At 29.2% G+C, this 23,186-nt stretch overlaps 2 protein-coding genes across 2 annotated transcripts; one reads left to right on the top strand and one right to left on the bottom strand.

The window, feature by feature from the left end:
• Positions 1 to 8,166: 8,166 nt before the first annotated feature.
• On the bottom strand, positions 8,167 to 11,147 carry LOC105789731 (putative disease resistance protein RGA4). The gene is made up of 2 exons (XM_052627651.1): positions 10,539 to 11,147; positions 8,167 to 10,095 (listed from the first exon to the last, which is right to left on the bottom strand). Exons 1-2 carry the CDS (start codon positions 10,838 to 10,840, stop codon positions 8,718 to 8,720), a joined length of 1,680 nt encoding a protein of 559 aa, XP_052483611.1. The 5' UTR covers positions 10,841 to 11,147; the 3' UTR covers positions 8,167 to 8,717.
• Positions 11,148 to 17,402: 6,255 nt separating this feature from the next.
• Positions 17,403 to 19,309, top strand: LOC105789163 (bifunctional dTDP-4-dehydrorhamnose 3,5-epimerase/dTDP-4-dehydrorhamnose reductase). Its single transcript, XM_012616424.1, has 2 exons — positions 17,403 to 17,920; positions 18,551 to 19,309. Exons 1-2 carry the CDS (start codon positions 17,471 to 17,473, stop codon positions 19,001 to 19,003), a joined length of 903 nt encoding a protein of 300 aa, XP_012471878.1. The 5' UTR covers positions 17,403 to 17,470; the 3' UTR covers positions 19,004 to 19,309.
• The last annotated feature ends 3,877 nt before the right edge of the window (positions 19,310 to 23,186 follow it).

Raw genomic sequence — 23,186 nt, 5'->3', positions numbered from 1 at the left:
CCTCATTTAAACGGCGCTATTTTGAGACTCATTGACCCTGCGGTGACCGACCAAGGGAGGATCCGCTTTTCTTCGAATGGATTAATTGCGTGCATGATCCCTTATTTTGCGTATTACAATTTGATCTTTTTTCATTGTTTCCTCTTATTTTTAATCTACCCCATAATTTTATTTTTATTTCAATCGGCCCATCTTTCTTTGCTGCGTTTTGGGGTGATTGGGTTATTTCCATTTGGTCCCTTCCTTTTGACGCGTGTTGTAGTTTGGTCCTTTTATTTTGAATTACCATTTTTTTTTTTTTTTGTTTTGTTTTTATTTTGATTTAGTCCCTTTTGAGTACTTTTATTATTCTCTTCATTATTTTAATATATTATCATCATTATTATTATCATTATTATTATTAACCTTATTATTACTAGTAACCATTACTCATTTACTTATACTTTTTTTAACTTCAGGTGTTGCTATTTATATATATATATACATATGTCTATTATAATATACAGGTTTTTATATTACATATATCTACACATATTTTCATTTATTTTATAATGTATCCGTACATATTTTTATTTGTTTTTTGTATATATATACTTATATATTATTTATATTTGATACTTTATGCTCTATGTACATATATATTCCTGTAACTTTTTATATTTGTATGTATACATACATACTTATATATATATATATATATATATATATATATATATATTAACTTAAATACATACCTATATATATACCCACCTTTTATAATCTATATATATACGTACGTACCTATTTTTACAACTTATATGTACTTATATATTTTTCTATTTTTTAAATTGTATATATATATGTATATATCCATATTTTCATTTTCGTAAACACATTAATACCTGCTTATATGTATTTTTATACTTTATAATTTCAACATACGTATATATATGTGTATTATATTTCTATTCCTTACTATTATTTTATTTTGTATTTATTGCTTATTTATTTAATTTTCTTTATTATTTTGAATAAATATTTTAATTTATTTGTATATGTATTGTTTTTTTTATTGTAAGTATGATTTTTATTATATTGTTCCTATTGTTCATATTATTCTTACAGTTTTATGCATTATGATTTTATTGGCTTTCGTATTTTTCCTACGATTTTCGTATTTCATTTTATTTGATATAACAAGTTCGTTTTGAATTAATAATATTTCGTGTTTAGATTCGAGAATATCGTACCCTAACTTACTGGGTTTCGATTTTCACAATAAATCTAAATATACGAATCTTTTCAAATTCAAGTTTTTAAATGATCTCCGGAATTAAGAAAAGATCGTGTCCTAACTTACTGGGCACGATCCCTTTCCTAAACCTGAGATAATAAAATATCTTTTAAATAAATAAAATTTTGGCATTCATTCGCGTATCGAAAATTCGAGACATTGTGTCCTAACTCACTGGATATGATTCTCTTTCTCGAATAACGTGAAATATGCCCCTTTTTCTGAAAGTTTTCAATGTTTTAATACAAGGATCGTTTTTTTTTAAATTCTTCAAACTTCTCAATCTTCGACACTAAGACATTAAGTAATCAACTAGGTACCAATTTTGGGCGTATCGAGGGTGCTAATCCTTCCTCGTGCGTAACCGACTCCCGAACCCGTTTTTCTGAATTTCGTGGACCAAACTTGTTATTTTAATAAAATCAAACTGTTTATTAAAAACAACCACTTTTACGAGGTGACCCAATCACACCTCATAAAAAAGGATTGGTGGCGACTCCCGTTTTTTTCGTTTTTATTTTCAAAACCCAAGTCGACCCCGTTTTCATCCAAAAAATGGTGTCAACAATTGTCATGTTGTTTCTCTTCACCTTCTTTAAAGGCAAGTTTAAGAAACAATGATAGACAATTCTCACAAGAAAGATGTTCTAAATCATACTGAGGTGTTGTGCCTATGATTGTAGCCACTTTGCGGCTACGAGTTGTGACAATGATTCTACTCCCTTGGGCTCCCCCAAACAACAAATCTTTCAGCTCACTCCATCTCTTCTTGTCCTCGTTCCATACATCATCTAGCACCATAAAAAATCTTTTTCCATTCAAACAATCTTGTAAAACTTTATGTAATTCCTCCTTATTCATGTCCTTGCACTCTCTGCCAGTGGCAGATTTAATGATTTTTATCATCAATTGTCTGATGTCAAAATCCTCGGTAACACACACCCAAATTCTCAATTCAAAATACGACTTCAAACTCTCCTCATTAAACACTAATTGGGCAAGGGTAGTTTTCCCAATACCTCCGATCCCAACTATGGGAAGGACAGGGATATCTTCCTCATCAACTGGATCCCTTAAGAAGTTTACTATGTGTTGTTTAGCTTCATCTCGACCGATGACACTAGATGTCTTAACGAAGGAGTAGGTTTCCCTCTCACGATGTATGACATTAATTTCATGTTTTTCAGTGAGATGAAACTTGGCCGTTTTAGCTGCAATCTCATTCAACATCTCGTTTGCCTTTTTTATCTTATTGCCCATCCTAAAGCGAATTGCCAAAGGGTTTGAGCCAGAAAAGAAACGGCGTACCTTGCTTCCAATGCTTCCCTGTTCCAGGACTTGCCTCCTCAACGCTTGGATCTCGAACTCGTCTATCAAATCTTCCATTTCATAGCAAGCATCTTTGAACTTTTTCAGCTAATGAGTGAGCTCATGGTTACGAGCCTGTTGTTGTTCAGCATCCAGGACCACTGCTCTGATAGCAGGTAGGGTCTGCTTAAGCTTTTCAAACTCCTCTCGGGCACCCCATGCCAAGCTAATTCTTTCGTAGGCAGCACTCCCTAGTTTCTCCGATACTTTTGCGGCCATCTCGAATGCAAAGGATTCAGCCATCGTAATTGTTTGTTGTATGAATTTTAGTAATAATTTTCGGATTCCAAGGTGATGCCAACGAGGGCAGTTCTTGAAGCTTTACACAAGAAAATATTGTCAATTATGGGAATCATGACTGCTGCTTGAATTATGGCCTACTTTATACAAAAATATCTATATATATATATATATATATATATATATATATAAAAAATACAAAAAGTTTATTTTTAATTATATTTAAAGTTTATCTCATTTGCAAAATTAAGTTTTAAATATGATTTTATTACCATTTAAATTACAGTTTATTTACTATCTTCAATGATGATGTATAATTCAATAATTTCGGATCTGGATCGGATCAAATTAATTGATCGAATCGGTTTAATAAAAAAATCAACAGATAGACCAGTTCGGAGTAAGCTATATATAACCATTTAAGCCACCAATAGGTGAGAATCGCTTTTAGACTGTAAACCGAAAATTAGATAGACCAAAAAATTAGTTAAACTGATTTTTATGTTTTGGTTATATTATACGAGCCTAAACCTAAAAAAAAAACCTAAACTAATTTTAATAAATGAAACTGGCCCAAAAACTATTCATAGCTCAAAAAATAAGTCCGAATGAATAAAAAAAACTTAAATAAAATAAAAAGGGCAGAATGCCTTCCAGCCCTTCACCATTATTGCAATGCTGCTTCATCTCTATGCCTTGCTACCACTGGCCACCATCTCAAGCTATACCACCACCATCAAGTTTAATCAAGATGCTGCTTAATTAACTCGCAACATCAATTTAATCAGAAATTTAAATAATAATTGATTAAATGCAGAAATTGGGAGATTTGGACCGTTTAACTAATTCCTTATTTCCTTGGATCACTTGCCACAATATATTACGTATAATTTAAGTCCAAGGCTTAAAAAAGAAGAAGCCAGAATGCCTTTCAGCCCTTCCCATTTACTGCAATGGTGCTTCATCTCTATGCCTTGCTATCAACCGGCCACCATCTCAAGCTGCACCGTAACATCAATTCATCCTTAAATAATAATACAAATACAAGTTAATAGAATGTAGAGATTTGGGGATTTGAACAGTTTAAATAATTACTTATTTCCTTGGACCACTTACCCATAATATATTACTATAATTTTGAGTCCAATTTCTCACACTATTTTAAATTTATCTTCTTTTAATGTTTTTATTGGTGAATGAAAAATTTTATATTAAGAATATGAAAATTAAAATGATTTCAGTTCTGAATTTTTCGAGTTATAAATTTATAGATATGGTAAAATAAAAAGTCAATAATAATTTTTTATATAAGCAAAGGGTAAAAGATTATTGAATCTTCTCGATTGAACCTTAATTTGATTGATATTGTTTTTGTTGTAATATGCAAAAGAACGTAAGTTCAAGCACCTTTAAACGCATATTATCTTTCAATTTAAGGGTTCGAAAAGATTAAGGGTAGTTTATGATTTGTATGAAAAATAGGCATAATGAAAAATTTAGTCCTTAATGTTTAAATCTTTTATCAATTTGATCATTATTCTTTTTTCAGCTAAATTTGGCCCACAAGCTTTTAGAAAGATTCAAATTTTACCATTAACCTATAAAAAAGGTTGATTTGCTAGGTTATATTAATGTAAATACCAGCTAAATCGTTAAATTTTTAAATATGTTAGTTCGCATGACAATCCACGTGTACTTCATGCTAAATTTTATGAATTTTTTATTTTTGAATTTTGAATTTTACATTTTATAATTATTGAATATTTTTATAAATTTTAAATTATTTATTGATGTAAAGTACATGTGAACTACCATATAAATATCATGTCAACATTGTTAAAACTTTAATGTTTTAATCAGTATTTTCATTTCATTAAAAAATAATTTGAATCAGATCAATAGTTAAATTTAACTAACTATTTGAAAATAACTCGTTAATGAACAGCATAAGGGTGCAGATGAACACTCCATGACCAGAGGTGAAACATGCAATCTCTCATAAAAAGAAACTCATTAAAACTAACAAAAATATTGGTTACTAGACCTTCAACGAAAAGTGAAAAACCTTCAAAAAGATCCAATTTAAGTTACCCAATCCAAAATTTTGTTGATATAAATGAGTGTGAATGCAAAAACCTAGAAAAGTTGGAAATACATGAGCATCCTTGGAAACACCCCCATTTAGATTTTGCATAACATCAATCTCACCCTCAACCTTTTTCGAGGGTGTTCCCTGGAATGCTCTTAATGAAGAAATTCAGCATGAAGACAACAATGGTTTTCGCGTGGGTCAGTGTGCTCTCGTGGTTGACTAATGTAACCACTGGGTCCCAAAAGATAGAACGGAAGAATTTCACTTCTTAAGCAATGAACTAGCTAATTTTATGAGATTTTTAATTAAACGATGTGTGATTAGTTTATATATGACTTTGTATTTTTAATTGATGTGATACCTTCACGTGATCTATTATTTAACTTAACCTCTAAAGTGTTACATTTTATTTATTTTTAAATTCAGGTATTATTAAACTTGATAATAAGTGCTAAAAGTAACATGTTTTAATATCATTTTTAATGTGATTTTGGGTGATTATTCGATGCTAGTGGTGAATTTTATACTCCTAATCCTTTAAATTCATGTTTTTTTTTATTTAGAAGAGCATTTGAGGGCAAAACAAACAAAATCCAAAAAATCGGAGCAAGCTATAGGAGTCACAGGGGCTGACCCCTTCCACACGGCCTAGCCGCACGGTTATGTGGTGGGTCATCTCATTTTCATGGTATTGCACACCAAACTTTGAAAAAAAACACAATTTTTAAGTTTTTCGAATATTCTAAGACGTATAAATGACAAAAATAAAAAAAAGGAAATAAACTGTCATAATGTATCTTAGGAGATTATCATGAGTTTCTTTATTTCTTTTGGTTATACTATGTCTCGCATGTTTTTATTTTCAAGCATGAACTAATTTTCTAAATACTTAGGGAGATGAACCTTATAATGTATTCTTTCTTTTGATTTTCAATTCACGCAGTAAATAATTAGTTTCTTGTTCTCAATTATATGTGTTTGATTCTTGATAGTCACTAAACTAACTATAAATACGACTAAGGCAAACGCACCTATCGAACAATAGTATAGTTAAGGTAAGTAGGGAATATCGTATCCACGAGGACTAAAAGTACTAGTAATTACCGTTTTTCTATTATTTAGCCGACAATTTGGAGTGATTGTTTTTAATCTAAAATTACTAAACTAATTTAACTAAAAAAGCAACAGAGAATAAAATAAGAAAATTATCGAAGATATCAATGAGATAAACAATATCCAGGAAAGAATCCACCTAGATTTCACTTATTATTATGAATTTGAATTTAATTGATTTATTCACTTGTGTCTTGATCCGTAGAAATCCCTAAATTATGTTAATATCTCTTTCGAGAGTAAGAACAACTGACTCTAGGTTGATTAATTGTAATCTTTTCTAATTAAAATCCCTATTATCGCATTAACTCGATCTATGGATTCCCCTATTAGATTTGACTCTAATCCGGTAGATTAATATCGTCCTATTTCTAGGATTGCATGCAACTCCACTCAATTATGCTAGATCTACTCTTAAATAAGGACTTTTGCTTCACTGAAATAAGCACATTAAACATGAATTAATATCCTGAAAATATTACAACACGAAATAAGCACACAAAATTTAGAATAAGAATCAAGTATTTATCATGTAAATCAGAAATCAAATAATAAGATTCATCATAGGGTTCATCTTCCCTAGGTATTTAGGGAATTTAGTTCATAATTCTAAATAGAAACATCTCAAAATTAGGACAACAACAAGACATAAAGAAACCCAATAAAACTTCTAAAGAAATGAAATGGAGATCTTCAATCTTGAAGGAGATCCGCTTCCGAGTTGATTCTGATGGCGTTCTTTAAGTCCTTTCTTCAATCTTCTCTCCCTCCCCCCTTTAGACTTCTTCTAATTGTTATTTATAGACTTTAGAATGCTCAAAAAGCCTAAAAATTGGGTTTTCCCGCGTATTTGGGAAGCAAGATGCGTTATCGACACAGGCTGGCACATGGGCGTGTGGCCAGCCCGTGTGGGAATGCTCAGGCCATGTGGTTCCTGAAAATAGCTCTCTTTATTCGATTTTGGCTCTTTTTTGCTCCTTCCACTCCCAAGTGCTCTTCCAAGTATAGAAACATGAATTTAAAGGATTAGGAGCATCAAATTCACTAATTTACACAATTAATCATCCAAGAACGCATTAAGAATGAGATTAAAATATGTTACTTTTATAGCTTATCAATTCTTGATTTAATATTTCTAGATTATTGATCCATATTTAATGTGCTTAAATTAGAGGAGGAATAAATCCTATTTAAGAGTAAATCTTGAGTAATTAAGTGGAGTTGTATGCAATCCTAAAATTAGGATGATATAAATCTACCCGATTAGAGTCAAATCTAATAGGGCATCCATAAACGAGTTAATGCAATAAAAAGATTTTTAGTTAGAAAGAAATTTCACTTAATCAATCTAAAGTTAATTGCTCTTATTCTTGAAAAAGATATTAGCATAATTTAGATATTTCTATGGATCAAGTTACTAAGTGAAGAAATTGTGTAATTTAGATTGATAATGACAAATGAAATCTAGGTGAATTCTTTCTTGGGTATTGTTTCGCTTCTTGATTGTTTACTCGATTATTTTCTGATTTGATCTTTGTTGTGTTCTTTAGTTAATTAATTTAGTTAATTTTAATTTTAATCAATCACTCTAATTATTTAGTTAAATAATAAAAGAAAGTAATTATTAGTACTTTTAGTCTTTGTAGGAACGATATCTTTACTCACTATAACTATACTATACTTGCCTTAATCAAAATTTTAATTAATTCCGTGAACATCACTCAAATTCGGTTTAATTGATAACTCTAACTCAATTTTATTCTATAAATGCAAATATGGGGAGTTGACTTTGCTTTCGTTTCATGAATCAATTGGTGGTAGAAATGGGAAAGTAGCAGAGATGCAAATATGGTACTTTATCCACCTATTTTTTATTTTAATTATTTCTTTGCCAATTTCTTAATATTTATATGTTGTTTTTAATTAATCTTGCGGCAATTATTATATGTCATATATAATCGTTTTTTTTAATTTACAATTGTTTAGTTTATAATTATTGGGCTTATAATTTTATAGAAATTCGGTTCAAAGTTGATGACCAAATCAAATAAATAGAGTATAAGTAAAAGAAAATTCAAAATAAATGGAAAAACATTTGAAGTTTTTATATTCAAAATAATATCCTAATGCTGTTAGGAAAAGAAAAGAGACACAACAAGCCATGAAGCACTCAAATTAGTATAACATTGTTACTGATACAAATCGACTCGTGAACAAGACTTTAACAGAGTACCAAACGTAACTTACCTTATCTATTTGTCATCTATTTGGTCACAATATATCTCAGGGACATGAGCAAATTTAGACCAGTCTTCACCGGTGCATTTTTTGCTTAATTTTGGACACTCCTCAATCATTAACCTTTTGAGTGCAGTGAGGTGTTGTAACCTTAATGTAAAGACTTTTGAGGGATGTGAGATCTTGGAACCAAGTTGGTAAAGTCGAGAGATTCTCCAATTCTATAATATACAAGTGCTGCAAAGTTTTGGTGGATCCTAGAAGAATCCATTGGGGTAGTGACTCCAGCTTTGGCACTCCTCAAATCGCCAGTTTCCGGAGACTACCACCTTCTTTCCTCTCAAGTTCCAACTCCAAAACAGTGAGATCTAGCTTTTCACAATCGGAAATTACCTAAACTTCTAATGTAGTTAGGTATTTTAAACCTTGCGGCGATGAAACCAAGTTTTTGCAATCTTCGATACACAATATTCGAAGGGCTGTTAGGTTTTGAATGCCTTCAAACAATTTTTCTAAATTTTCACAACTACAAAAACCCAACAGTCGAAGAGAAGTTAGGTACGATATTCCATTCTCTTGCAAACGCGTCTGTTTTGTTGTTACCATTAATTCTCTAAGGCTAATCAGGTACCTTATGTCTTTTGGTAACTCTTCAATTCCCCAACATCCACCAAGGTGAAGTGTTTGCAAACTCTGCAAATTGCAAATGAAATTTGGAAGTCTTCTTATATTTCCATTGGAGGATAGGTTCGAAAATCTCAACTGCTTTAAATAACATATATTGTTTGGAAAATGCTCAAAACTCCAGTCACCCAAATCTAACACCCTCAGATGTTTAGACCTTGAGATGACTTCTGCAATAAGAGATTCGCTATCAGCCTTGCCTTCTCTATCTAATAAGAAAAGTGATTGCAGACGGCTCAAGTTATTTGGCAACTGGGAAGCATCTTGCTTTGATAGATCAAACCATAAATGTCGAACATTCCCAGTCGAATAATGGTTACATGAATTCACCTCATTTTGCGCCACTGATAATGCAAGATCATGTACTAAATCATGCATTTTGAAGACTGAATTACAAAGCTCCTCTTCAACTTGTTGGAAGAAAGATCTTGATAGTAACTCTTGTATATACCGATTCCCAATATCTTCTGGCTCTTCATTTTCGTAGGGTGATTGCAAAAAGCCATTTGCCTTCCACACCGAGATTAAAAAGTGATCATTAAATTGAAAAGCTTTTGGAAAAACTGAACAGAAGGCAAAACATTGCTTTAAATACCAGGGCAATTGATCATAACATAGTTTTAAAGCAGGCAAGATGTCATTTTCCTCCTGTCTCAACTTCCATAGTTCACTATCTCTCACAAGTTCCCAATCATGTTGTACCCTTGTTGAACAGAGTAGGCTGCCTAAAGTCTTCACGGCCAAAGCAACCCCTTCGCATTTTTTAACAATTCCTGCCCCTATTCTTACAAGATTGACATGCTGTTTCTCTTCGCCTTCTTTAAAGGCAAGTTTAAGAAACAATGACATACAATTCTCATAAGAAAGATGCTCTAAATCATATGGAGAGACTGTGCCTGTGATTGTAGCCACTTTGCGGCTACGAGTTGTGACAATTATTATACTCCCTTGGGCTCCCCCACACAACAAATCTTTCAGCTCACTCCGTTTCTTCTTGTCCTTCCAGACATCATCTAGTACCATCAAAAATCTTTTACCATTCAAACAATCTTGTAAAACTTTATGTAATTCCTCCTTATTCATGTCCCTGCAGTTCATACCAGTGGCAGATTTAATAATTTTTATCATCGGTTGTTTGATGTCAAAATCCTCTGTAACACACACCCAGATTCCCAATTCAAAATGCGACTTCACTCTCTCCTCATTAAACACCAATTGGGCAAGGGTAGTTTTCCCAATACCTCCGATCCCAACTGTGGGAAGGACAGGGATATCTTCCCCATCAGTTGGATTCATTAAGAAGTTTATTAGGTGTTGTGTAGCTTCATCTCGACCGATGACACTAGATGTCTTAACAAAGGAGTAGGTTTCCCCCTCACGGTGTATGACATTAGTTTCATGTTTTTGAGTGAGATGAAACTTGGCCTTGTTAGCTGCAATCTCATTCAACTTCTCGTTTGCCTTTTTTATCTTATAGCCTATCCTAAAACGAAATGCTAAAGGGTTAGAGCCAGAAAAGAAATGGCGTACCTTCTTTCCGGTACTTCCCATTCCAGGACTTGCCTCCTCAATGCTTCGATCTCGAACTGGTCTATCGAATCTTCCACGTCGTAGCAAGCATCTTTGAACCTTTGTATCCAAAGACTGAGCTCCTGGGTACGAGCCTGTTGTTGTTCAGCATCCAGGACCACAGCTCTGATAGCAGCTAGCGTGTCTTTAAGCTTTTCGAACTCCTTTCGAACACCCCATGCGGAGCAAATTCCTTCGTAGGCAACATTGCCTAGTTTCTCCAATACTTTTCCGGTAATCCCGAATGCAAAGGATTGAGCCATTTTCTTTAGGTGGAGGAATAGAAGTAATATGGGTTATTGTTTTTGGTATGAATTTTGGGATTAGAAGGTAATAAAAGCGGACATGGGGCCATTGTTGAAGGTATATGTAGGAAGATAAAAAGGAATGATATGGGTTGTGTGTGTTTCTAGCGTAGATTGCGAGTTTGTGAAGTATATGTTCTTAACGTTTCCTTCTGGTGGAAATTAAGGTTTGAAGTGATGGTTGGGTAAGGGATTTATTCATTGGCGAGGATGGGGCATCCTAAAATTACAAAACCCTGAATTCATGAAATTATAAGATTTTATTCATCAAGCTTTCCTGCTTGAACACACTTTAAGATTTTAACTATAAATATAAAACTATATTCGAGAAATTCTTACCTAAAATTCTTCAATTAAAATCTTGACATAATAATTTATTTGATCTTTTAACTTTAAAATAAAGTCAATTAATCTTCTATTTTAAATTTTACCTCTTTTAATCTTTAAATTTATATTTTTTTGTTCAATCACCTTAAAATGAATAGAAAAGTTAACTTCATCAATATGTGACATATACATTAATTGTCACATGAATGTCATGTGAACAATTAATTATTTTTAATTTTAAAATTTTAAAATATTAAAAATAAAAGTATAAAATTATTAAAAATATTTTTAATTTTAAAAATTAATTAATTGCTAACGTAGTATACAATGGATTACCACGTGGATATTACATCATCAATTATTTTTAAATTTCAAAATTTCAAAAAATTATAAAATATTAAAAATAAAAAGTATAAAAATTATGTGTAACTTTAAAAAAATTAATTAATTGTTAACATGGCATACACATGATAAATCTAAAAGTTTATAATTTTAAATTCTAATAACGTTTGGGAATTTTAAAAAATTCTTTTCAATTTTATTTTATAAAAGGAAATAGATTTTGATTGAAAATAATAAAAATTTTATAATTATTTTATTTTTAAGAAAATTTTAAGTTTTTTATTTATTTTGAAAAGTTTTTTCATAATTTTAAATTATTTGTTGGTGTAGCAACAAAATGATATTATGTCGACAATGAAAGATAAATAGTTAATTTACTCCAAATAAAAGAGTAAGGGTCAAATCGAATAAAATTATGAAAGTCAAGAGCTAGATATATTATCTTATCTTATATGTAAAACGTGAAAAGAAGCATTTAACATCATAATTTTAATATTGATTATTTTACTCATTGTACGGGGACCAATCTATCACGAAATAAATTAATTGAATTAAATATTAACACATGTTTTGTTTTTCTATATATAATTAAGGTATGATTCATCTTTACTTTATTAACTTTATTAAGTGGTTTTTTAAAAGTTTAGGATTACTTCATTCAATAATTTTATTTTAATATTCTAACTTTAATTCTATTTTTAAAAGTGTAAGGGTTAAATCATTTTTGGGTTTGAATTTGGTAACTAGTTTTTGATTGAGGTCTAAATTTTTTTTGTCTAAACTAGTCTTAGAACTTGATAATTATTTTCACATTAAGACTTAAACTTTTTCTTAATCTAAATTAATCTCTAATCTTTCTTTGAAAACCATAAAGTTCGGGCACAATATTTTTTTAATATTCTAATGAAAGGCCCTCAGATTTAAACCCAAAAAGTGGTGATTTGTGGAGGCCACGTTTTCCCATGAAACTTCACATGACTAAAACCCAAGCTTGTCTAATAAACCATATAATAATTTATCAGATTTGGACTGCATTTAAGAGCCCCTCTTTCTCTCTATTTAAATAAATAAAGCTATAAGATGCCAATTCTTTCAGTGTAAATTATAAAAATAATCACTTTTATTTGTTTCAGATTATATTTTAGTCATTTATATTTAAAATATTACGTTTTAGTTATTTACGTTATCTTTTTGCTATGAAGTGGTCAATCTGCCGTTAAGCTCCGTTACCTCTCTAACAGCAATCCTATGTGGCAGTCAAAATGGATGTCTAACTGGGATGAGAATAATTTTCCAGTCAAAATGAAAAAGAAAACTAAAAGAAAAAGGAGACTAACAATTTTTCTTTAGTTTAAGGTGTAATTAATTTAAAATTTTTAATTAATTAAATTTATTTAATTAAAAACATATTCTCGTCCCACTTAGACATTCAAGTTGACATTTAAAACTCATTTGGACTGTCACATGGGATTGTCGTTAGGGAGGTAAAGGAGCTTAACGGCAGAGTAACCACTTCGTAACAAAACGATAATGTAAGTGACTAAAACATAACATTTCAAATATAAGTGACTAAAATGTAATCTGAGGCAAAAAAAAGTGACTATTTTTTGTAATTTGCCCTTTCAATTAATCCTATGTAATTATATCTTGTAATCATTAATCCCGTAATAATATGGTGAAATTTTTTATATTAAGAGTCAAATTTATTTATTTTTATTAAAAAATAATAAATTGATTTTTGTAAGCTAGATAAAAAAAAGTAAATTGATATTTCTATTAAAATTTTTATTCACTTATTATCTGATTGTTTGAATTAGTCTCTCTACGTCAAAATTTCATCCATTCTACTATGTATAAAAAGTTCCATATATTTTTTCTGTTAAATTTTCCATTCATTTTGTTTGAATTAGTCCCTCTATATTGGTATAAGGTATATGTGGCATGCCAAGCGCCACTATTTAGTTCCATCAGCAACATCAACACTTAACAGTAAAAATGTATGGAATTTTTTTATAAAAATACTAGTTTGATCTTCGATCTTATGTACAAAGGAAAATTTGACCATTTTTTTAATAAAATAAAAATATAATCTAAATTTTAATACAAAGACCTTCATAATACGTCTATGTACTAATTCAAACATATTTTCTTTATAATTGTCAAATCAGTATGTACTAACTTTAACCAGAATGGAATTTTAACTGAGCATTACTAGACATAATGATATAATTTATGATTTATGAGCTTTATATTAGTACATCTTTATTTACAATAGATATAATAACATAGAGATACGAAGTAAAAAAAAAATACACACGGGTTGAGTTTTAGTTTAATTTGTATCGTTATTATTGTAATATGTAGAAAGATGTAAATTTAATCACGCTTAAATACATGTTATCCTTTGATTTAAATATTTTTTTTGAAAGTTTCACTAATATGAGAAGGTATAGTTACAAGCATAACATAGGAACAAATTGTAAGTACAAGCACAAATACATATCCGACCAACTACAATAGCATGTAGAATCAATCTAGTACAAAGCACAACAGATAAAGAACTGAAAATAGTCGAAGAAAACCCACACATGGCACATGCATAAAGTGGTGTGGAGACTCACACATTGTAATTGCGTACGGTGAGACTTAAGTAAGACTTAGGGCCTCCACCTTAACCAACAAAATTTGGGTGCATTATAAGTAGTAATAGATATTGTATAAAAAATAAGAGTAAACTACATCATTAGTCACTAAATTATGAGTAAGTTTTCATTTTGGTTACTTAACTAAAAAAGTTACAATTTGGTCATTAAACTATTCAAAAGTATATATTAATTATATTTTTCTTAATATTGAACTAGTAGATATCATACACTAAAATTAAAATTATTTTATTTTATTTAATAATATATTAATTATGGTTATAACCATATTTACGGTTGATATTGCAATTATTTTTATGAATTATTATAATTATGATTTATAAATTTATTTCAACATAATATATTTACTTATTAATATATAAATTGTAATAAAATTAAGAATTGTAATAATTTATCAAAATTTATAGAAATTGAGACTAAAAAATATTAAAGGAACTAAACTTGTTAAAAACAATTCTATAATAATGACAATTGAGTAAAATGTGCTTCTAGATAATTTTATATCCCGCTAACCAAACACTTACGTTACAGTCAAATGAACTGAATAAAATAATCTTGTATTTCATTTGTAATCTTAAATTCTTGTAACCCTATTACCAAACATAATCTGATTAACCAAATTCACCTAAATATTAAAAAGGTGGCTTAAATATATTTATGATATGCATGAAATATATAAGTTACACCAAGAATTTGAAAAGCAGGTGCTGGTCCCAACTCAACCTGCTCTGCCTTGTTTTATGTATAAGCTCTTTCAACCACCTATTGTTTTTACATCACTTCTGTCCTTGATTTGAAATTTGCCTATTTATATTTTAATTTTATATATTTTAAAATTTTAAAATTTTTTCACATTTGTATTATGTTACACAAAACATCCCAAATTATTACTTTTATTTTAAATTAATCTCAAAATTTTAAAATATTCTAATTACATCTCTAAACTATCGAGATTATATAATAAGTTCCTTCCATTGTTAAAATCATTAATTTAACTGTTAAATTAGACGTCATATCTTATGCGACATAATTTAAAATAAAATGTTTTAAAAAAACTATGAAAATGAATGTGGTAAAAATCTTTGTTTTAAAATTTTCAAGATTTTTCAGAAGCTTTTCAATTAATAGTTAAATTATGTTATATGAGATTTGATGTGTAAATTAATAGTTAAATTTTTTTAAAAAAAATTTAGGGACTAATTTCAAAAAAGTCAAAATTTAGAAACATATGGTGCAATTAAACCCAATTAAAGTAGTTCAGCTCAAAATCAAATTAAAGTACAAAATCAAATCTTCAAAATCATAATTGGACCCAGTCGAGATCGCTATTGGGTTATATTCCAGTGTCATGCAGTAGTTAAGCTCATATATACCACAAAGAGATCAACGGCTGAAACAACATTGAACATGTGTGTCTGATCACTGATGTCTTCATATGTTTTATAGACCAGGTTTCAAAACAAAACTACAAAAAAGGCACCATTCCAAGCCGACACCCAACAACCTATACATATATTATTAATTAACTATATGACCTTTTTTTTTGTTGTTGTGTACGATATGAAATCTAACAAAAATATGAATCTTCGATCTTAAATTTTTATCGTAAATTATATTATTAGTCACTAAATTATAGATAAATTTTTATTTTCATCTTTTAATTTTAAAAAAATTAATAATTTAGTTATTAAATTATTCAAAAAATTTTATTTGAGTCACTGAACTATTCAAAAAATTTTATTTAAATTATTGGGATGTTAAGTTTTTGCTTTTTAAAGTTTCATGACCGAGCTCTAAGGGATGATTCAATGATCAGTATATAGAAGAACATACCTTAAATCTAAGTTGAGTTGACGGTCAGTGTCGGAAATTGAAGAAAAAAGTTGTTTCAATTTTGGTTTACAGATCCGTGACTTCTAAAGTTCATGAAAAAAATTGAATTGTAAAAGAGGAGGAGAAATAGAGCTTTTGATTTATGTAGACAATGCAAATAAAGAAAGTCATATAGCAGTAATTTTAACCGTCTGTGACTTAAATGAAAATTTTTGAATAATTTAATTACAAAATTGTAACTTTTTTTAAGTGACTAAAATAAAAACTTACCTATAATTTAATGATTAATGATATAATTTACTCTATTAATAATGCATGATGTAATGATCACATTTAAAATTATTACAAATTACGTCCTCCTTACCTCATATTATTAACTTTATTAGAGAAAATAAGAAAAAGAAAACGAAAACAAAATTAAAATTAAAATATAGAGGTAGAAAGGCAAATATCAACTCAAATATTAGTATTTCTTTTTCTTTTATATAAATTAATTATGATTAGTAAGTGATAAATAAAGTTTGTGTATTATCATTGAGTCTTAATTTGATTGATATTGATATTGTTGTCGATTGTAGGAGGACTTAAATTTAAGTGTGTTGAAACACATTATTTTTTTTATTTAAAAGTTGAGGAGAGAAATATACAGTTTTAGGTATTACATAAAAAATAGTAATTATGATAACAATTTATAATGGGATTAATCTTAAAAAATATTCTGAAAGAAAAAGAGAGGATATTTTTATTCCATTAAGAAAAACCAATAACAGAACACAAATGTGGAAGCGACTTTTAAGCTCATGAATCATGATGAGCTTTACAATTTTATACTAAAATTCGTTTTATTATCTGAAATTTAATTTATTATTATTTTTAGGAATTTGATTTATTTATTTTATAGAATATTTAATTGGTAACGGAATAAATTTTTGTTAAATTTACTGACATGACATTTTGAAATAACGAAAATAAAATTAATAATTAGATTTGTATTTTAAATTTTAAAAATAAAAAACTAAATACTTGGAATAAAAAATTGATTTAGAGTATATTTTAACTAAAATTCTTTATATTTATAAAACAATAAAAGTCTGATTTGATATTCGATCCGCCCAATTGGTCGAAAGAATTATTAATTGATTTTTTAAATTTAAATATCTTATTTAAAAAATTTAAAATCTATACATATTTAAATTTAATGAAAATTAGTAAGCAGCGTAGGGAGGGAGTAAATTTTTGGAAAAAAAGAAGGACTAATTTTAAAATTATAAAGAGTACAGGAACTAAGAGAAAAATTAAGTAAAAAGTTAATGGCCTCATCATTTCTGTGTATATAAATATATATCTGTGAAGTGCCCACTCCCTCAAATTCAAACCCTGCATTTTCAACCCAAAAATTCAAAAAAAAAATTCTAAATAAGTGATGGGGTTTCCGGCTAATGGCTCATCGGACAAACCATTGAAGTTCCTGATCTACGGTCGAACTGGTTGGATCGGTGGTTTATTAGGCAAACTCTGCGAATCCCAGGGAATCGATTACGAGTACGGCTCCGGCCGTTTGGAGAACCGGATTTCGCTTGAGTCCGACATAGCCAACGTGAAACCGACCCATGTATTCAATGCCGCCGGTGTCACCGGTCGTCCGAATGTCGATTGGTGCGAATCCCATAAGGTGGAGACCATCAGAACCAATGTGGTCGGGACCCTTACCCTCGCTGACGTTTGCAGAGACAAAGGCCTCATCTTGATTAATTATGCTACAGGTTGCATCTTTGAGTACGATGAGGCTCATCAGATCGGAACGGGTTTCGGGTTTAAGGAAGAGGATACTCCGAATTTCACCGGTTCCTTTTATTCTAAGACCAAGGCTATGGTAAGCAAAGCTTCAATTATGTTATTAGATCTGATAATTTGTTTATTTGATCTGTTCTTTTTCATATGGGTATCCTTTCAGATCTTGTGATTTCATTGAAATGTTGTTGGGTTTTGTTTATGATTGATCGATTTGTTTGTTTAATGCAAGAAAGTTCTAATCTTTATTGATAATTTCATTGTTTTCACATTCAAAGTATTCATATTTGCTTATTGCATCTATCGGTATTGATCTCACTTGGATCTGCATTGCAAGGCCCTGTATTAATCTATACTAAAGAGTTACATTGCATTTTGCCCCGCTATTTGAAAAATGGGCAAATTAGTCCTTGTAAATAAGATCAAAAGCTAATTGGTCTTTTTTGTTAAAATTTCATCTATTTGTATTGTAAAGATCAGTTTTTAACCATAAAAACTAATTTAACAAAAAGATCAGTTTGCTCTTTAATTTAACATATAGGGAATAATTTGTCATTTTTTGAGTAAAGGGGTAAAATGCAACTCGACTCTTAGTACAGGGGCCTTTATGGTATTTTTACCTTTGCCTTCCTTTTGTTGTAGTTTAATGTATTTAGATCTGAATTGTGCTCTTGTTCTAATAATGGGATCTTTGTTAATGATTCAAAAAAAGGTGGAGGAATTGCTCAAGAATTATGAAAATGTATGTACCTTGCGAGTTAGGATGCCTATTTCATCGGATTTAGCCAATCCCCGAAACTTCATCACAAAAATCACTCGGTACGATAAAGTGGTTAACATTCCTAACTCGATGACCATCCTCGATGAGCTTCTTCCGATTTCCATCGAGATGGGAAAGAGGAACTTGACCGGAATTTGGAACTTTACAAACCCGGGAGTGGTCAGTCACAATGAGATATTAGAAATGTACCGTGACTACATTGACCCTAACTTCACCTGGAAGAACTTCAATCTCGAGGAGCAGGCCAAAGTTATCGTAGCCCCGAGAAGCAACAACGAACTCGATGCCACCAAATTGAAGACAGAATTCCCTGAGCTCCTTTCGATTAAAGAGTCTCTTATTAAGTATGTATTCGAACCGAATAAGAAGACTGGTGGAGCTTGATCAGTTACTTTGCCTGATAAAAAGTTTGTCTTCAAAGGTAGACTATGTGAGACTATTTGAGCTTGAGATTTTAGGTTATGAATTCATTGATTTCCTCTTCTTTTTATCATCTTGTTTATGAATTTGGTTCGTGTGGGTCGATATGGATGGTGATAACCTCGGCCAATACGCACGCATGCCTCTTCCCAGATGACACGAAAGATCGCTGGTATTTTGTATTTGAATGTTGTATTCATATATGAACATTTGAATAAGTCAGTTGGAAATGGTTTTATCTGGTTATGAATATGCATTTTGAGTTTTATATTTGGTATTTGCCTCCTTTGCTTGGCTTCATCTTTTGGCTCATGTTCAATTTACTCTATTTTTCTTGTTTCATTTAGCACAACACCTTAATGTGGTAGATATTTTGGTCAAAAAGTTTCATTTTGAATTGAAATTGGGTTTGCAAAATACCCAATTTAATACCATAAACTAGAACCACTTTCCAAAAAGGTTATGGAAATTGCCTATTTATAGATTTATTCAAGGTTAAACTATGCCATCATTCTTTATATTCTTCACAAATTTATTTTTAAGAATGTAGCCTCTTTATTTTTCTAATTTTGGTTAGAATGTGATTTTTAAATTTAATGAAATAATTTTAATATTGTTTACAATTGGACTTGAATTTTGAAGCTTGAAAAGTAAAATGATTGAATTCTTAAAATAAAAATAAAAATAAAATTCTAAATTTATAAATAATATGGCATATTTTAACAGTTATTTAAATACCATCAAAAGTCATATTTCAATACACATTGTATTTTCAATGAGAGGACATAAGTTCAATTTTGAAGATGACATTATAGAATAAATTTGTATTAGATAATGCAATTATTTGATTTAATATTTTATCGCTCAAATTTTTGAATGTTATAGAGAGGTAGTTATATACCCATAACAGCATCTATATTTAATATTTAGATCATATTTAAATTTTCTTAAAATTTCAAATCTAAAAATTATAATATATTAATAATAATAATAATTAGTGAGATTTAGATCAAATCTTTAATAAATTTTATAAATATAATTTCATTTATTAAATATTATATTTACTTAATAAAATATTGTTTATATATTTTATATAAATTTTAAAATTCTTATTGAAATAGCATTTCAACTAAAATTTATTTATTTTATTTAACTTAAGAAATAAAATTAATTTTACTAAAACATGTGACAAGAGGTTATTATAAAGAACTATTTTAATAAAGAGTGTGCTTCACATGGTGGTTACTATTATAGATGAAAAGTTGTTATAGATAACAAAAATAAAACATAAAATATTAATTCTACAACAAACTTAATTATTATAATAAAATGTCGCTACAAAGAGTGGTTGTTATAGAGAATCCGACTTTATCTAAATACTACTTTGTATTAGTTTACCAAATTAAACTACAAATATTATCAAAATTATCATTAAAATTTACAAATTCTATACAAAAGTCAGATTAAAAAATTTTGATTGGTATTGATTGTATCGGTATGTATCAATTGATTTACTGTACCAATCGAAATATGATCTACCAATCAAGACAAGTAAAATAATTTTTTATTTACGTTGGATTTATTGAGGAATATGTTTTACTTGTTTATTTATGAATTTGTTTAATGATGAATTGTATTTGCAAACCTTATTAAAGAATATTTTATATAATTGATGAGTATTTTATATTTAAATTTATTTAATTTCATTATTTGATATTTAAATTTGAAATAGTACACTCAAATATATTGGTAGTTGTACGTACTAATATCAGTACAAATATAATATGTCTGCCGGTATAATACTAACTACCTGGTTATAAATATTGAGAAATTAGGTTTGCGCCTATTGCCCGTGATGCCCGAGTCCTATAGTGACTCGTTTTCTCTTAATCCTCAGCGACTTATGATCTGTCGAGTTTCCATGAAAACTTGAATTTATATAGGGTTTCATTGCATGTTTTGTTTCAAAGTCAAAGACTCATCGGATCATGATTAATTATTGTCATTTGCTGAAAACCTCGTAATATTGTTTTGGGGTTTCTTTTCTGTTCTCAATTTTCCTCGTTTTCTGTGATTGGGTCAGTGATTTTGATGCCTTTCATCTGAATGGGACTCTTGTTTTCACTTCTGCTGCTCATTGTGTAGCAGAAATATCAGCACACCTAAACCAAAGGCAAGATTAGAGGGAATAGTGTTCCAATCATGATGGTTTGTATATAACTAAGCTACCCTAAACATGAAGTGAACCGTCTTATTAGCATCCCAATACGAAGAAAATCAGATTTCAATGTAATCCTTAATTAATAAGCCAAACTTCGACAGATTTATGCTAGGCATCACCAAAGCATTAAATGGCCTCCAGGCAATGTGACTCAATTAAATTTTATCAAAGTGCAGTGATTTTTGTCAAGATAAAGCTTCTCGTATCAACAACATGGGGCTCCATCAAAACCAACGTAAAGCTTGTCATCCCGTTACCAAACCGATCGTAACCATCTCCAACAATTGCAACAAAAGTCTTTTTTTATTTAAAATTTAGTGATTATTGTTGAAAAATATGGAAAGAATGAAGGAAATTGTTCCTATATTTGTGTTATTGGCAATTTATTTGAACCGATTTTTGGATTATGTTGACATTGTGAAATGTATCTAGCTCATCAATGAAAATCGTATCATTTAAAGAAATATTTATGGGGGATCGGATCACATTGGATCATACTTATCAATTGCTTTGGATTGAAGATATTGGATTGGAACTTTGATATCTTAGATGCCAAGAGTCCTTATATATATTGTTTGTTATTATTATATTGTATTCAGCTTGGTAGGTCTTCTTTTGTTAGCATTGGGGTGAACGTTCATTCGAATCGAGTTGACAAATCTTATTTTATCATCCTAACTTGATTTTAAATTTTTTCAAGTCTAGCTGAATGAAATGAAATTTGAGTCGAGTCGAACCAAATTGAGTGAATTTGTTCGAGTTAAATTAAAAAATTAAACATGACAAATTAAAATCTTATTACAAGATAACTAATCTCATGTTATAGCATATAAATTTAAAACCAAATATATTTGAAATTTTTCAAAGCAAAATGATAAAAAAAACTTTATAGTTTGATAAAATTGAATCATTAATTAACTTATTTAGGTCCCAAAATTATTATTCTAGAAAATTTTAATTTTTACTTTCTTTACATATTTTTAGGTTTTCTTTTTGAAATTTTTATAAAATTTTAAAATATAAATTTTGGAATTTTTTTATAAATATTTTGAATTTTAAAATTTATTTTGTAATTTTTGTTGAGAGACGAATTTGCTCATTTTCAAACTTGATAGGGATCAAAAGTGTATTTACACCAATATGTTATTTGAATTGTAAAAATCAACTCGATTCGAACTCTAAACTCGAATTACTTAGTCGAGTTGACTTGAATAATTCAAATAACTTGATTCGATTAGCTCAAAATTTCAAAAAAAAAAGATTTTTCGAATCAAATTGAGTTTTGCTTACCCCTATATTAACAAGTCTTGAAATGTTCTATATAATTGATAGACTTATATAGGTTATTATTCAGAAATATAAAACACTTAATCTGTTCAAGTGAGCAACTTTATTTTTTATAAGTGCATTGTGATTGTAAAATATATTATGTTGTGGTTTTATATGCTAAGTTCATAGGAGGAAATTTAATGGCTATATCAATCTTCAAGGTGTAAAAGTGAGGAAATTGTCATTGTAAGTGTTAAAAATTGTGAATATTTCTCACTAAATTAGGCTTCACAAATTTAGAGGAGCTGAACTATGCAAACAATTTTTAAGTCCCTGTTTTATTCTTGTTATCGCTAGAAGTAAGCAAAACTCGATTCAATTAGAAAAAAATAAAAATAAATTCAAATTTTGAGTTAATCAAATTGAGTTATTTGAGTAAACTCGAATAAGTAATCTGAGTTTCGAGTTCGAGTCAAGTTGAATTTTACAATTTGAATAACATATTGGTATAAATATCCTTTTGGTCCCTATCAATTTTGAAAATGAGCAAATTGATCTTTCTTTCAACAAAAATTAGAAAAATCAAAATCAAAATAATTTTAAAATTTAAAATTTATATTTTAAAAAATTATAATTTTTTAAAAAATCTGAAAAATA

Source organism: Gossypium raimondii, chromosome 2 (assembly GCF_025698545.1).
Source record: "Gossypium raimondii isolate GPD5lz chromosome 2, ASM2569854v1, whole genome shotgun sequence".
NCBI classification, from domain to species: Eukaryota; Viridiplantae; Streptophyta; class Magnoliopsida; order Malvales; family Malvaceae; genus Gossypium; species Gossypium raimondii.
This window is presented reverse-complemented; position numbering and strand designations above follow the sequence as displayed.